This window comes from Portunus trituberculatus, chromosome 47 (genome assembly GCF_017591435.1).
Source record: "Portunus trituberculatus isolate SZX2019 chromosome 47, ASM1759143v1, whole genome shotgun sequence".
Taxonomy (NCBI): domain Eukaryota; kingdom Metazoa; phylum Arthropoda; class Malacostraca; order Decapoda; family Portunidae; genus Portunus; species Portunus trituberculatus.
Genome location: NC_059301.1, coordinates 8,835,756 through 8,853,604, shown reverse-complemented (window position 1 = coordinate 8,853,604; position 17,849 = coordinate 8,835,756). Strand labels below are relative to the sequence as shown.

Genomic DNA, 17,849 nt, shown 5'->3' with positions numbered 1-17,849 from the left:
TTTAGTGTCATGGATCATTACTAGCTTCACTCCACACTGACATAAACAAGGCTGGCATAACTACGAGCACATGTCACTCTCTACAAGCACAGCGTCTCTCACACAACTACCCAGCCAAGTCGTTCCTTTCTATAATGATCCAGACTTATTTTTATTTCTGCCACTGGTATTGGAAGACTAGATAACGTAATGTGAATCTTCTAGACCACGCATGATTCCTTTATAACTACGCCAATGATGTCGATCTCCTAATTAAACAGTCTTCTATCTGCCAAACAAAACATAAAGGGTATTTGATAGGGAACGCGCGCGCGCGTGTGTGTGTGTGTGTGTGTGTGTGTGTGTGTGTGTGTGTGTGTGTGTGTGTGTGTGTGTGTTCTTTTATCTTCACTAAACGCCCTGGCAAATATTTCAATCTGCCCTTGAAAACAAACATTTGCGATTTTTTTTTTTTTTTTTTGTATAATATTCTCATCAGTTTTGCATTCCAGACAAGAGCTGAATGACAGAATGTTATTGTTATGAACCTTTCTCTTCATTATTTTTATATCTATGAATTTATTTATTTCTTAGTTGTTGATTTTATGTGCACTTACTTATTCATCTATTTATACATTTATCTATTTCGTCGTAGTTTTGGTGCAGACTGACTGACGCAGCTTGAAGTGTGCTAATGATCACTGCTTCACATGATCTGAGTTGGGGTGAAATTAGCGGTAATAATCATCAAAAGATTACCAATTAGCAGTCCCGGTGAGCGATTACAGTTGTGAGTCACGAAATTCCAACACAAAACATATGCCACCATCCTCACAGCTGACCTTGAAACATGCTGAGTCGTCCCTTACCTCAGAGCAATGGTGAATCCAACACACGTACAAAGACATTACAACATTTCGTGAATTGGAGCGCATTAAGAAATTAAATAAACGTGGTATTGAATTCAGAAGCAATGCCAGACAGACTTGTAGAAACGTGAAAAAAAAAAAATGATAATGATAAAAGGAAAGAATAAAAGAAAGTCTGCCCACATAGACATAAGATGAAAATGAAGAATCAATGCCTGACACACTTGTAGAAACGTAAACAAAAATAAAAGGAAAGAGAAAATAGAAGAAAGAAAGTTCAAGTACACAAATATGAAAATGAAAATGAAGAATCAACGCCTGACTAGACTTGTAGAAACGTAGAAAAATAATATGATAATAAAACAAAAAGAAAGAAAATAAAAAAAGAAGTACCTACGTAAATATAAAATTAAAATTAACACAAAAAATAGAACAAGGAGAGAGAGAGAGAGAGAGAGAGAGAGAGAGAGAGAGAGAGAGAGACTAAAGCATGGAAACTGAAAAGGAAACCACACCAATCAATAAATAAATCAGTCAACTCCTAACTCCCCCCCCCCTCACCTCCCACTCCTGCTGACCCACTGAGCAGAAGACAGCGCTGAGTCCGGCACATTAGTCAGCAGGTGCCGCAGCCGGTCCTCCACGCCCGCACACACGCCCACCACGCCGCCGGAGCTGGAGGAGTGACTGATGGAGCCGCCCACATTGCAAGGGGGAAGGCGGGCGGGAGTGGTGGAGCTGGTGGTGTTCATTGTGCTTGCTGGGGAAAGGAGAGAGGGAGGGGTAGTAGTAGTAGTAGTAGTAGTAGTAGTAGTAGTAGTAGTAGTAGTAGGAGGAGGAGGAGGAGGAGGAGGAGGAGGAGGAGGAGGAGGAGGAGGAGGAGGAGGAGGAGGAGAAGAAGAAGAAGAAGAAGAAGAAGAAGAAGAAGAAGAAGAAGAAGAAGAAGAAGAAGAAGAAGAAGAAGAAGAAGAAGAAGAAGATGTAGTAGTAGCAGAAGTGGTAGTAGAAGTAGTAGTAGTAGTAGTAGTAGTAGTAGTAGTAGTAGTAGTAGTAGTAGTAGTAGTAGATCGATATTCAGAAGCTTCTTCTGCACGTGGGGGAGTCTAAACAGTGAACAATACGAGAGGTTGTTGTGATGCAAAAGAGAAAGCTTGATGAAATAAATAAAAAAATAAAAAATAAAAATAAATAAATAGATAAACAAAGATACAAATATGAATGCTCTATGTGAGTGAAAAGAAGGTAATCAATAATTGTTTATCCTATTAATATGTCATGATCTGAATAGGAGCACGGGAATCCATAAATACTCATAACATAACATGAAATTAACAATAGACAAAATAGAAAATGAACCCAAGAAATGACTTGTTTAAATATTAGAAAAGGACACTGCAATCTGAATTAAAGGACATTTATCTATTTATTTATTCATTTTATTTATATATCTTTTTTTAGGTGACATGTCAAATTAAACTTCATATTTCTTCATTAATTCTGTTGTCACTTTATCACAATTCATTACGTATATCCCTACTAATGCATTTCAAACTATCCTTATCTACTCACCTGTCTTGACCAACTTATCAATATAGTATAGCTACGAGTCCCCTATCAGTAAATTTATCCTATACCAACTTGTCACACCTGAATATACAACTGAGACATACCGTATATACCGTCTTATCTGTTCATTCTTTCCGAGGGATGTACTAATATTCAACAGGCGATGTAATATGTATACCTGTTAACGACGAAAATACATGTAATAGACTCAGAATAGCCTATTAACCCCTTCAGTACCATGACGTGTTTCCATATTCACTCTGCTTACTATTTGGTGATTTTATATAGCTTCAGAAACTTATGTGGGGGATTAGAATAGTGAAGACTGTGGCCATTAATCTTCTGACCTCCCTAGATCCTTCCTAATGTCAATAAAATGGTCTGAAATTAATCGTATACAAATCTCAAGGTAAAAATGTGTTCCAGTACTGAAGGGGTTAACAGGGAACCAGACACAAATTTAGATGATGAACAGAACAAAACGAAAGTAACAACGGTAAGGAGCAACAGGAGAGGGTCAGCAAGATTACAGAACAGGAAGGAAAACAACAAGAGATCACATGGAAAATTATGAAAAGGTATTAGAATACAGTGTTACACCATAATCAACATAGCTTTTCTTATCCTTCTCATCTTATACAGAGCTTTTTATTTCATTACTATTATTATTATTTTGAGTAATTTGAACCCATACATACCCATCGCAAATCGTCTATAAGTGAGAGTATAGTGTAAGACTGTAAATTGACCTATGAAACTTAGTACTATTAGTAGACAATCAATAAGGTGACACCACGAAATATTAACCCCTTCAATACTGAGACGCTTTTTTTTTTACCTTGAGTTTTGTGTGCGATTTGACGATTTTATTTACATTAAGAAGGGTGTAAGCAAATTAGAAGATTAATGGCCACAATTTTCACTATAATAATCCCCACATAAGTTTCTGAAGCTGTATAAAATCACCAAATAATAAGCAGGATGAAAAATGAAAAAGCGGCATAGTAATGAAGGGGTTAAACACTGCACAATGATAGGACAGCAACAGGAAACAACGGGAGGGACAAACAGGGACACGAAAGCATAAACAGAAAAAACAATATCACTATGGCTATGTAAAACTAACAGGAACAAGCAACAGAGAACGAAACAGAAATGAAAGCAAGAAAGTAAGTACGAAATAATTAACACTGCACAATGATAATACAACAACAACAGGAAACAACAGGAGGGGCAAACAGGGACACGAAAGCATAAACAGAGAAAAACAATACCACTATGGCTGTAAAATAACATGAACAAGTAACAGAAAAGCGAACAGAAGTTAGGGCAATAAAGTACTAGTAGTAGACAATCAATCCACGAAATATTTAACACTACACAATGATAATACAACAACAGGCAACAACAGGAGGGACAAACAGGGATATGAAAGCATGAACAGAAAGATCAATATTAGACAAGCTATGTAAAACCAACAGGAACAGGTAACAGAAAACCAAACAGAAATGGGAATAAGACGAAAAAAAAAACAGGCCAACAGAAATCAGCTGATAACAACAGGAAATACAACAGGAAAACCATGAACAGAGCCACACAATTCAAAACAAACACTAAACCCACACACTTTTCCTTGCCAATACATCAAAAGTCGAAACAGCAAAATAAACCCAGGAAAAACAGGAGAGAAACGGGAGAAATTCCTCCAACAGGTAACAGTAACCACAACAAATCAGGCAAACACACGTACGGACAACAGAGACAACACCACTCATACATCCATTGAATATTCCTGTACATCCAAACACCCTTAATCGGATAAAACAAACTCCAGCTCACCAGGCAAACAACAGAAACCTTATAACAGTAAACGGCTAACAGGCAACAGGAGGGTTCGCGCCAAAACTGATTTGTTGATACTTTCCGTTGGTTCATTGTCAGTTCAGGTAAAAAATTAAAACTGCTCAAACAATCCGGCAGAAGAAAATTTAAAATAGTCAGAAACACTATTTTACCACTTCAAGGCGAGTTTGGGCGATAAGTACCGATAAAAAAAGGGTTAAATAAAAGGCGGCCAGAGGGACTAGGACGCTCGTGGAGGTTCGAACTGAAGACGACGCGGCGCCTTTTTTCCTCCATTTTTCCCCTCCACGACCTGACACCTGCCCCATGCCTCTCCTCCAGGGCCAGCCTTTCAGACTCATCCAGCCCCCGGAGGATGCAGCCCCTGAGGAGGAGATATTCACCATTCAACACACTGGGGAAAGATTCAGGAGCAAGAGGTACAAGGCAGCGCGCCAAATCCACCGGCTTGTTTTTCTTTTTTTCCTGCCTTTTCCTTCGTCTCAGATTCATTTCATGGGTTTTGCTGCATCTCTCCATTGGTTCCCTTCCCTGGGCATGATAGTGGGTGCGGTGGGGGGTGTGGGTGGGGTGCAGCAGGGGTTGTGTTGGGTTGCTTCTCACTTCTTGTCCATTTTGTGCACACGCGTTTTCCTTGAGGCTCCACGCCTTTGTTTTGGGCCACATTTCCGCCTTGCTTTGTGCCATCCGTCGTTATTTTCCGGGTTTTGTCACTCCTGGCACTACCTTGGTGCTATTTATGTGACATCTGGTTAATTTCTTTTGTAGTTAGAAGTTTCCTGTTCATGATGGCACTTATTTTCCATGACAACCTCGCCGTTCTGTTCCCGGATGCTATTTGTTTTCAGTTTTTCTTCATATTTCCTTCGGTTTCATCATTTTGGCTACGAGGGAAGCAGTAATTAGGCCAAATGAGCACCTTAACCTTACCTTGACCTGGAGCTGTCACATGGTTATGTAATGGTGGTGGTGCCACAGCCAGGCCCAATTGAGGTCAGGAATCTTTAGGGCTTTCATAAATGACACCGGAGATTGTTTTGCTAAAATTTTTATATTTTCACTGTATCATTAATAGTCATGAGTTATCAAAACAATCAGCAGCAGGTCCCCTCCTCTCCCCCCTCCCCCCCCCGTGAGATGTCAGCCTGGCTCAGGAAGTGTTGTTAGCAGTGAGGAAGTGTCCTTACTGCATCCCTTATATAATTATCTGCAGTGCTAATGAGTACAAAACACTGAGCTGGAGAGCAGGGGTCAAGGTTAGACTAAACTAATGTGCACGTCCCGGCCCACCAACACTTTCGCTGGAGGGGCAGTGTTGGGCGCTGTGCCACACGGAGATGCCTCAAGTGGTCACTGGGTGTGAGGAAATGTCACCAGTACTGAGGTGAAGGCTGTGTGTTGTGGGAGACAAGGCTGAGGAATGCCGGATCATTTGGACTTTGGTCTATATTCGGACTTCAGTTTATTTGACCCATTGTATTGAATACTAGGTGCTGTATGAGTGAATCAAGCAAACTTAATCTTTGGAAACAAGTGGGGAATTAGTTAGAGGTGCTACAAGAATTAAGCAGTCTGGTAACAAAGTCAGTTGAGGGCTGGTTTGTGAAGTTTGTCACCATACTGGGCCAGTAGTTGAGCAGGCTCTCCTTCTGAAATATTTAATGTGAATAAAAGTATGTGTAAAAAATCATAAAGTGGTGAAGGCTTTGCACAGAAGAATTTGTATATGAAATTTTATTTGTTTATATTCATTCATTGATTTTGTTCTTGTTTTCATTTATTTGTGAATGGTTTAGATATTTTAAGACATAAAACTGAGGAAAGTTTCTGTAGGAAATTAGTTTGATGAAAATAACAATCACTGCCTGGCAAATATATAGTACCAGTTTTGTCCTTCACGATAAATGCAGTGTGTTATGGTTCATTTGTTAGTCTCTCCTGTGTGTATTCCCAAGAATTATCTTAAGAATATGACTATGACAAGTGCTACCAACTGTTGCTTTCCTGGCACGCTCAAATAATGTTGTTTTCACTGTAACTCATTCTCGTGCACCGCAGCATTATTTCCTACCATGTCACAGGAGCTGTTCTTCTTGCATCCCCACACATCAGTCACAGTTATGGGCACACCTTGTCTTAGTCATCCCACCATCTGCTGTCATGTGTTGCCACACCACTTCATGGTCCTGTCTTGACCCAGATATCGTGCAACCATCTAAGTGTGCCATTAGTGCACTAGCACATGAGTGCCATATGTGGAATATCAAATTTCAGGTTGAAAACGATCATGTGTGCATTCTTGTAATGTTTTTGCTCTTAGGCAAAGCCTTCCCATCTGTAGGAAATAAGCTTTATTCACACCTGTAAGTTCTTCCCTAAGTTGTGTGATCAGCAAGTTGTGTGGTGTCTGTCACAAAGTATTTTTTACTGGGGGAAGAAGCACAGAGCAGATCAGTTTTTGCTGAGATGGGCAGACAAGATGTAGTTTGTTGATGTTAAGTGACATGAGGAACGTCTGTTGTTCTAAAACACAATAAAAGACCTTGCTTAATTTTAGATAAGTTGCAGATGACTAGACTAGGTTAATTTGGTTAGGTTTACTTTGAGTTGGATTAGGCCTAATGGGAGGCTTTAACACTTTGATGTCTCCTGTAAATTACAGATATGGCCAGTCTGAGTATTGACTTTTCACATAAAATAAATAATGCAAGATTTCACAAAGTATTGTTGTTCTTAGAGGGCTTAAGAATAGACAAGTCTTACAGTTAAGAAAGATGGTAAGGGAAAGGTATGTAATTGATGTTGCTTACTCTTTATTGATGTTTGCTGTATGTATTTGTTTTTATTTGAACATGTAGTATTTTTTTCTGACTATTTACATCTTTGTTAAGAATCATGGTATAAGGACACATATTTATAGAAAACATTCATTTACTTATTTGCTGCATTAAAAAAAGTGATTGAAAAGAAACCCTAAAAAATATTACCTCACTTATTATAGAAACCTCTTCATATTAACTACTTATTCAACAGTTCTAGGAATGAGACAATTTCCATTAACATGTAAAGAGACTAACCAAGAACTGGGGGGGGATGGAATTCCTGCCGTAATATACTTGTTGCTTCCAAAAATCTTGAGAAGAAAAGAGTTCCATTGAGATGGTCAGTTTCGAGATAATAAAAGGTGTAGGATTGGAACAAGACCAGATGAAAATTCTCTCTCTCTCTCTCTCTCTCTCTCTCTCTCTCTCTCTCTCTCTCTCTCTCTCTCTCTCTCTCTCTCTCTCTCTCTCTCTCTCTCTCCTGGTATGGCTACTTTGTCAGTATGTGAGGCCATAAAAAGTTTCAACAGGGTCTGAGTGCAATTGTGGAAGTTCTTAATTGGTATTGGGTTAGATACTAATAGTAAAATTAGCTTTCTCTATATAGCTCATATCTGTGATTTGATAGGTAAAAGTAGCATGATAACTTAACTATCATAGATGGGGGTATCTACCACACAGTGATTTAATGTGGTTAGTTACAGGAGTATATTTGAGATTGACCTTAAAAACATGAGGTGAAGCAGAAATGCCATCAGTTTGCTTCATCCTCAGCTTTCTGATTTCATTGAGTTATCTTAGTCATACAGATGAGTCCGTCCAGTGCAGTGCGCATGAGCAAACATAACACAATGTACTACATAATAGATAAGGAATACTGTCATTTTTAAAGTGAGATCACATTGGGTGGATTCTTCAGACAGTTACAGATTTCTTTATCACTTTATACTCGATTCTATTCTGAACATTGACCTGAACACGTGTTTTCCACCTCATCCTTGTCATTTATGTCTCAACCTCGTGTTCTTACTAGCAGTCACTTAATCTTCATCTCAACCATGTCAATACCCTTAATGTTTATTGCTATATTTCATGTCTTGCTTTTATTCATTCTTAATTTTCTCATTATTCTTAATTGGCACTATGTATTTCCTATTTTTAATGCTGTTATTATTATTATTATTATTATTTATTTATTATTATTTTTTTTTTCTCTCATCCTTCCGTGCATAAAAGAGGCTAGTTATGTGTTGGAGAAAAATTAAAGTTTTCATTGTTGCTGTTCCCAAAGAAGTTGAGTAGAGATGGAGTTTTTTTGTTTCCTGTAACTTAATTCCAATTGTTTTGTTTTATCTGATGGTTTTCCTTCATCCATCCTCATGACTTGCTCTCCATTGCAGTGACTATGAGGACCGACTGGCACTGTACAGTCAGAGCATCTGGACATGTCAGTGCAGTGGCAAGTCTGGCCTGACTCACCAAGAGGCCTGGACCAGCGAGGCCAAGGTCCGGGTCCTCCTCAACTCTTCCTTCCCTGAACCACTGCTGCCGCCCATCCTTAGAACAATACATCACAGTGAGTCCATCCTCATGGCCAGAATAATTTGTAACTTGATTTATTGATTTATTGATTTCATCAGTGGTAATTCATATATCAAATCATGACCTATGAATGACTTTCTGCTACTTAGGTATATTTAGAATAAGCACAATGAGAATAATAATTATACTGCTCAGCTTTAACTACATAGTGTGGATTATCATGAAATTATCTCAGTGAGCTGAATTGAATTGGTATGAGGTTTGTGTGATATGGAGCAAGTGAAGGCCTGTTTTGTTACATCATTCCACTCATGGCAACCGGAATGCTTAGACTGTTGGGTATTATGCTTCATTTGAATGATGGAGAACAGGTTTTGTCTCAGCTGAATCTTGATCTCAAAAGGCTTAAGTTTGTTTAATTTATATTGTGAGAAAGTACTGTGTTTTTTATTATGTTTAATCCAGGTTTGCATCACTGTACTTTGGTGTGTTAAACTTGTTGTGCGTGCAGGTACAATGCCTCTGGACCAGCTGGTGGAGGCTGCCTCAACACTGTGCTACTCTCGCTTTCATCCCGGAGAGGAGCTGACTCTGCTTGGCCCACAACCGTGAGTACTATGTGCTTACCATGTCTCTCGGCTGCAGTCTGCCAGAACATACCTTATTATTCAATTCAGTGGTAGTAATTTTGGAGTTTTGTTTTATTTAAGAAAAAGAAAACTAAGATATATTGCTGATGAATACTTGTAGATCAAGATATGTTTTTTGTTGATATTATCTTCTATGTTTATTGTTTATTTTTTATTTTTCTATTTATTTATTTATTTATTTTATTCTATTTTTTATTTATTTATTATTCATTTGTTTTAATTTTTTATTTATTTATTTATTTAAATTTTTTTCTTTGTCATGACTGTTCTTTATAATGCTGTACTCTTGATGGACTTCAGCTATTCACTACTTATATATTTCATTCAAGTAACTTATCAACTTATTTGACATATTATTATTTTGATGTGTGACATTTTATTTACCAATGTCATAATACCTGAAGCTGTATATCTGGCACAAGTCTATGCTATAACACACACACTCACACTTGTCCACCTTCCTGCAGGATTCAAGTACAGGTGCAGCGGGTGCGGGAGGACCCCAGCCACACACTCAAGACAGAGAATGGCACTGGTGCACAGGTCTCCCTCACCACCCCAACTACACCCACCACCACCACCACCACCAACACCTCACCACTTGTCAACGGGTGCAACAACAGCTCCCCCGAGAGTGTTGTCAGTGGTCACATGGCCAATGGCACTGTGACCTCTAATGGCACTTCAGGACAGGAAGAGGCTAGTCCCCCCAGTGCTCCAGGGAAGGGAGGGGGCAAGGAGGAGGGGTCACCAGGTAGGAAGCGAAGTGCCTCGACTCCTCTCCTGCAACACCTCCTCTACGATGTGAAGGTCATCGGTGAGGACCGGGTCATCACAGACGTCCCCGCCACCCACCTCCAGTTAGTATCTCTCTCTCTCTCTCTCTCTCTCTCTCTCTCTCTCTCTCTCTCTCTCTCTCTCTCTCTCTCTCTCTCTCTCTCTCTCTCTCTCTCTCTCTCTCTCTCTCAGTGCCAGAGTATCAAACACTTGTTGTCACCACCTTGTTATTATGTTATGTTGATGCTTCAGAATAAGGAAAATGATAGGATATCCTTATTTTTCATTTTCTTTATCACTTTATATTGTGTGTTGTCACTTTGGAGTTCAACCTCTCCCTTTCATTCTATAATTGTTTAATTACTTTTCTAATGATGGTGCAATCACCATTTTTAATTGATTGTAGTGCTGAACTCACTTCCAGTGTTTATTTAGCACAGTCCCTCATTCTTAATATATGATCTGCCTATACTTTATCATACATTAACCTTTGCAGGGAGACTATTAGCACAATAGATGACTTGAAGTTGAAAGGAAATGCAAACAAAATGAAAGTGTGTTTAGACTTATGACCATGATTATCACATTTTACCTTCATTTCCTCCCTTTCTGATACAGGCGTACCTACCGGGTTCCCCCAAAGGAGCATTTTCGTCTCTTTGTGCGTGCTAATGCCATCCGGCAACGGTCCAGTGCCTACACACCCTGGATTGTGACAGAGGATTTGGTGAAGCGGTATGGTATCCCCAACAAACTTGCTTCCATCTTCACCAATCCAAAGGTCAGTCCTGTGGGTAGGAAGCGGAAGGCTGATCCAGCGGCCAGTGAAGGAGCCATCAAGAAGATAAAGGCTGTGGAGCAGACAGATGTCAGCCTTAAACAACCCAAAGTGGACCCACCACCCACTTTGCAACAGCAACAGCAGCAGCAGCAGCAACAGCAACAGAAACAGCAAACGCCAACCAAGGGTCGGCCAGGTCGCAAACCAGGATCCAAGAACAAACCCAAAGATCCTAGTACACCCAGGAAGAAGCCTGGACCTAAGCCGGGATCAAAACGCACCCCCAGGACACCTAAGACAGGCACACCCCAGCCATCAGCGAGGGTCAAAGTGAAAACTGAAGTAAGTGACAGTGATGATGATGTGGCTTTGGCAGTGCTGGCAGGCCAAGCCAACCGCCAGATCAAGGTGGAGAATGGTGCAGGCCAAGCCCCGAAGGATGCCGCCCGTCAATCACTTCCCAGAAAGCGAGAAATCAAGATGAGCCAAAAGATGCGGCAGGCAACATTGTTTGACATGCGCACTCCCACCAAGAAGCCCATGGGCACTCCACTCACCCCCAGGAAGTCTACCCATGGCAGGGTGAGTGTTGCATATCTATCATGAAGTGTGTGTGTGTGTGTGTGTGTGTGTGTCCCTTATGCTGCCAGTCCTCAAATAATTGAATCTGCAAATATTGAAGGCTAATTACAATGAAATAAGCCATTGAATAAAAAAAGAATAAATAAATGAACTATAACTTTAGGAGAGGTAGTTGCTATTGGCAAAAGTTTGACTCAGACTACTCATCTATATACCTGTATTGATATCTGTTCTTAATTTTTTATTTATTTATTTATTTATTTATATATATATATATTTTTTTTTCTCTCTCTCACCTCAGACCCCGAATCCTGAAGCAGTGATGCGAACACCCATCATGAAGAAAATGGCACACCAGTATGCCACCCTGAAGGGCCTGAAGGGCACCGGGCGCAAGCTGGTTCACACCATGGACCAGGTGCTCAAGAAACTCTCCCTTCAACAGATTGAGGTGTGTCATCATATTGCTCTGTCTTAATGTGTTGTGTTCCACTCATGTGTGACTTGTGACTCTTGAGGAAGAAATTATCAGGAGTTGACTGTAACTGTTGATTTGTGCTCTTTATTGTTATTTTCATTATTATTATTATTATTATTGTTTTTATTCATTTACTTTTATATATATATATATATATATATATATATATATATATATATATATATATATATATATATAGATAGATAGATAGATAGATAGATAGATAGATAGATAGATAGATAGATAGAAAAATAGATAGATAGATAGACATAGATATGATTGTCATCCGTGTATTGAAAGTGAAATCTTAATTTGTAAAGCTTTCATGACTCCATATATTATTAATTCTTAAACATGATTCATTCATAAAGAGAACTAACAAGAAGCTTTAGTCAATCTTTGATAGAGTGGCATCTAGCTTAATTCATTTCTAATTTGATCCCAGGCTCTTTACTAACTACTTCTGTTGCCAGAAAATATGGAGCTGAAGAAAACAGAACTAGAAAAATCTTTCCCTTCTCTCTCACCACAGGTTATTCCTGACCCTGAGCTGCGTGCCAACATCCTGAAGCGACACGAGCGCATGCTAGAGCGGCGCTCGCTGGCCAAGATGACACCTCAGGAGAAGGAGGACTACATCAAACAAAAGGTGGGTACTTTGTTACTTGATGTGACAGTGAAGGCAGTGGCGTAGTGGATAAGGTGGTGAGCATGGGATCGGGCAGACATCCACACGTAGGTTCGAATCCCACCACATACGACTTTGAAGCTATGCCATTTGTCAAGTGGTTTAAAGTTACCTACATGTCAACATGATACCCAGGTTCTAGGTGGTTACACTCAAGATGCACTTGGGTGGTGATATGGGCCCTAATATGGGTACCACTATAAATAAAATTGCCTGTGTCACTAATGGGCTGAAGCTGAATAGTGCTTCCTACATACTCTTCAAGTGTGCCTACAGGTGCTATAGGCCATAACATAAAAAAAAAAGAAAGGTATTCCCAAACTTTTTAAAGTTATGAATAAATTTATTTTCCCATTTGTCCCAGTTTGTGTATGGTAAGAAAAGCTGTAGAATTTGATCCTATTTGCATGTATTTAAGATTTGAGTAGAAACCATATGAATAGCTTACATGTAGTGTTTCAGCGTCAAGGTGCAGGACAGCACTTTTCAAAATATAGTGATATGTTTAAAGAAATTATTTAGCAGTGTTTGTATTCTACAAAGATGTATTTACATTAATACATGATCTTCCACTCTTACTCTACTGTCACTGCTACTGTTACCCTTCCTACATTTCACACAGGCCAAGGAAGAAGCTGAAAAGCGACAACAAACTAAAGAGGAGCTTAATCGCAAGATAGAAGACAAGCTGCTGGCGAACCTAAAGCCCCTTCCTGCTCCTCAGATTGTCCCCACACCTGAGGTAATGGCCAAGCCCCTGCACAGCCTTTTTATCTTTCAATGTCTGTTACCTTGCCTTTCTGCAGTATATATATATATATATATGTGTGTGTGTGTATATATATCACTATGTAGTAATTGATGACTGATCAATTTGCATTTTGTCAACAGGAGATCCCTAACTCCCTGTTTGGTGACATCACAATGGTGGTAGAGTTTGTAGAATGCTATAATGAGATTATCAAGACTGACAAGAAGAACTCCATCTCCTGCAGTCAGCTAATGCAGGCCCTGGCGGCAGGGCAAAAGGGCTTTCGCTTTCTGGCAGAGGTGATGTGCCTCCTGCTGCACATGGTAGTGGCTGATGATCGAATTGGAAACAGTAAAGAATTAGGAGTGAAAATGCGCTCATTGCCTGTCCACTACCAGACTGCTGCTGAGCTGGCCCGCCTCTGTCTGAGCCGGAAAGACTTCTCTGATACAGCCAGCCAGCACTCTGATGACAATGCTGAAGAAGGGGAGGAGCAAAATGAGCTCTCAGAGGGGCTGATTCACAAACTGGAAAGCAGTGAACTGTATGAACTTCAACCAGCTGAGATAATAGCAGTGCTGAAGGCTCTGTGTCACAGTGTAAATGCTTCTGATGCAGCAGCTGACCATGTGGAGGAGATAGAAGAGAAGGCGTACCAGCTTTATAAAGAGCGGGCACAGATCAAGAAGTTCAATATGAAGGAGGAGATGGAGCGTAAGAAGGAGCGACGGCAGGAACGCCTCAAAAAGAAGATGGAGCAGAGCGGTGCTAGAAAGTCCCCTGGTCGTCCCAAGGGTTACAGCCCCCAGAAGGCACCCATAACCATTGATAGTTTCTATAGCAAGAAGGAAGAGCAGGACTTGACTACTCTATCCCCGAGGGAGAGACGGAAGCGCCTCACCCCAGAGGAGGTGTTGAAGGAAAAGGAAAAATCCAAGAGCCAATTGAAAGAGCAGTAAGTTATGATGTTATCAGTTCATCTTTATAAAGAGACATAAATGGCTAGTGTTCATTAAGCATTATTACATCTTTTGTAGGCCTTTTTTAATACTAACAACTTGTTGACATTGGTTCTTACACTTTGGCCTTGAGTTTGAATTCAAAGTCAGAAGAGATCATGTGATTAGGTCTTTCCTCATGAAAATTTTTACTTTCATTAATAAAAAGTACCATGATCTCACAATCAAGGTGTTTAAGGCCAGCATTGGTATATTTCAAACTACCTAATTAGCAATTTTTCCCTTCACCAGACTGATGAAAGAGGATGAAGACAAGCGGCGGCTGTTTGTGGTGGTGGAATGTGAGCGGGTAATGTTACAGAAGGAAATGCTGATTCGCCTGCAGCCTCTTGGCCTTGACCGTAACCATGACCGCTACTGGCTCTTCAACAACACCACACCAGGCCTTTATGTAGAGAAAGGCTGGGTTGACCATCACTCCACCTACTGCACCCAGGTTAGTCAAAGAAATTACCTAAACAGGGATGAGACAAAAGACACTACCTACCTTGTAACATTCTTGTTAATGCCAAGTGAATTACTGAAATTGGGAATCAATTATTGGTCCTGATTTTATTGTACCATTCTTATAAAATCATATACAGTTAGATGTCATTTTTTGGATGGAATGATGGCATTTTATAGAGTAAGGATGTAGGGACAACTTGAAAATTCTGCTAGACATGCAGGGCTGCAAGTAGAATGTCTGCAGATTTAATTGATATTTCTGTAAATGGTTGTTTAGGAAATGTTTGATATTGATGTAAGGATAAAACTGAAATGAGTGAGATGGATTATGGTTGCATGCTCATTTGTGGCTAACATAATGTGTGTATTCATCTCGTTGTATTCACCTAGTTGTAATTTTACAGGGCCTGGGTATCATACTCGTGTGGCCCCGTCTCCATATCTACACACATCCAACTTTCCTTTAAAACTATGCACACTTCTTGCTGACACCACCTCCTCACTCAAACCATTCCACACCTCCACATATCTTTGTGGGAAGCTATATTTCTTCACATCCTTCAAGCATATTCCCTTGGCTATCTTTTTACTATGCGATCTTGTAGTTCTATTTAAGTTTTCCTCTCTCAACATCATTTGCTCATTATCCACTTCATCCAGTCCGTTCAACAGTTTATAAACCTGTATTAAATCTCCTCTTTCTCTTCTTTGTTCCAAGGTAAGCAAATTCATTTCTTTTAATCTCTCCTCATAGGTCATTTCTGCCAATTCCGGAACCATTTTTGTTGCCATTCTCTGCAATCTCTCCAACTTCCTTATATGCTTCTTTTTATAAGGGGACCAAACCACTCCAGCATATTCCAATCTTGGTCTAATTACCATACTAATTAATTTCTTCATCATATCTTTATCCATATAATGGAAGGCTAATCCAATATTTTTTATCAAATTATACGTTTCTCCAAACATCTTATCAATATGGTCTTGTATTATCACTCCCAAATCCTTTTCCTTTTCCACCTTTTTCAACACTACTTCTTCACCCATCTTATATGACCCTCTTGGCCGTCTTCCACTCTTCCCCATCTCCATCACATGACTTTTGCTCAGATTAAATTCCATTTGCCACCTCTTGCTGCACTCCCAAATCTTATCCAGGTCTGCCTGTAAAATTTCACAATCTTTTTCACTCTTCACACACCTACACAACTTCGCATCATCCGCAAACAAATTAATATAACTGTTTACTCCCTCTGGCATGTCATTAATATATACAAGGAAAAGTATTGGTGCCAGCACTGAGCCTTGTGGGACTCCACTCTCCACCACCAACCAGTCCGACTTTGCATCCCTTATTACCGTTCTCATCTCCCTCCATCTCAAGTAGTTTTCCATCCACTTTAACACTTTTCCTTTCAGTCCTCCATAAATCTCTAATTTCCATAACAGTCTCATGTGAGGTACCTTGTCAAAAGCTTTCTTTAAATCCAAATATACACAGTCCATCCATCCCCTCTCTCTTGTATTTTGTCAACCACTCTTGAATAAAAGCTCAGTAGATTTGTTACACATGACCTCCCTTTCCTGAAGCCAAATTGATGATCCGATAATAACTTATGATCCTCCAGGAACCGTATCCAATATTTCTTTATCACCCTCTCACAAATCTTACCGACCACACTTGTTAGAGACACAGGTCTATAGTTAAGAGGCTCTTCCTTACTGCCTCCCTTATAAATGGGCACCACTTCAGCTCTCTTCCACTCTACTGGTACTTCCCTGTTTCTAATGAACACCTTATAATATCATATAATGGATCAATCAATTCTTCTCTACACTCCTTCAATAATTTTCCTGAAACTTCATCTGGTCCCATCGCTTTATCATCTTTAAGTTCCTCCAACATTTTATATAACTCCTTTTAGGTATCTTAATGTCATCCATGTGCACATTTCCTTGTACATTCTGAGGCTTTACAAACATTGTTTCTTCAGTAAATACTTGCTGAAACCTATTATTTAGCAATTCCGCTATATTCTTAGGGTCATCTACTATCCCTTGCTCTCCTTTTAATCTTTCAATGGACTCTCTCTTTTAAGTTTACCATTTATGAACCTGTAAAACAATTTTGGATGTTCCTTACTCTTGTCTACAATATCTTTTCAAATTTTCTTTCTTCCTCCTCCTTACCCTCACATACTCATTTCTCGCCACTCTATAATTCTCCTTATTTAGTATATTCCTGCTCTTTTCCATCTTTTCCAAGCCACATCTCTCTTTTCCTTAGCCTTAACACAAGTTGCATTAAACCAATCCTTTCTTCCTTCCTCTCTCGGTTTATACTTTGGTACAAATTTCATAACTCCTTCTTTATAATATTTCATAAAAATCTCATATTTCTTTTGCACTTCTCTGATTTGTAACATCTCCCAATCTAATTTTCTGAAATAATTTTTCAAACTTTCTGTGTCCATCTTTCTATAATTCAATCTACCACTCCTGTATGTCTCGTCCTTCCTTCGCTGTGTTGTTGCTATCTGCATTTCCATAACCACATGATCACTCTTTCCCAAAGGACACTTGTATTGTATATCTCCACATAGGTACACTTCTCTTGTTAACACCAAATCCAGTCTAGCCGGTTCATCATCTCCTCTATATCTAGTATTTTCCTTCACCCTCTGTTCCATCATATTTTCCATCATTAGATTAAGAAATCTCTCTCCCATGCTTCCTCTCCAACACCACTTACTAGATTTTCCCAATCCACCTCCTTACAATTAAAATCTCCTACTAGTATCACCTTTCTTTTTCCAGATAATACACTTTCCAAACTCTGTAAAGTATCCTTGATCATATTGTCGTATTCCTTAATGTCCAAGAATTTGTTTTAGGAGGTACATAGGTCACCATGATTATTAATTCTTTTCCATCACTTTTTATCCTTATGCTTATCACTTCTGCATTGTTCTTCCCATACCAAACCTTATCCACATTTATTTATTTCTTCGTCATAATCATAACTCCTCCTCCAC

The 17,849-nt window shown here is 39.5% G+C and overlaps 1 protein-coding gene across 2 annotated transcripts in view; it reads left to right on the top strand.

Annotated features, from left to right (window-relative positions):
• Positions 1 to 4,487: 4,487 nt before the first annotated feature.
• LOC123520442 (tyrosine-protein kinase BAZ1B-like) overlaps positions 4,488 to 17,849 on the top strand; it is a 28,575-nt gene continuing 15,213 nt past the window's right edge. For both annotated transcript variants that reach the window (XM_045282652.1, XM_045282651.1), the window contains exons 1-10: positions 4,488 to 4,696; positions 8,500 to 8,675; positions 9,153 to 9,249; positions 9,759 to 10,151; positions 10,687 to 11,431; positions 11,733 to 11,882; positions 12,442 to 12,558; positions 13,220 to 13,339; positions 13,489 to 14,303; positions 14,599 to 14,803. In XM_045282652.1, coding sequence (XP_045138587.1) covers positions 4,584 to 4,696; positions 8,500 to 8,675; positions 9,153 to 9,249; positions 9,759 to 10,151; positions 10,687 to 11,431; positions 11,733 to 11,882; positions 12,442 to 12,558; positions 13,220 to 13,339; positions 13,489 to 14,303; positions 14,599 to 14,803 — 2,931 coding nt within the window. In that variant the 5' untranslated portion in view covers positions 4,488 to 4,583. The remainder of the gene's footprint in view (positions 4,697 to 8,499; positions 8,676 to 9,152; positions 9,250 to 9,758; positions 10,152 to 10,686; positions 11,432 to 11,732; positions 11,883 to 12,441; positions 12,559 to 13,219; positions 13,340 to 13,488; positions 14,304 to 14,598; positions 14,804 to 17,849) is intronic.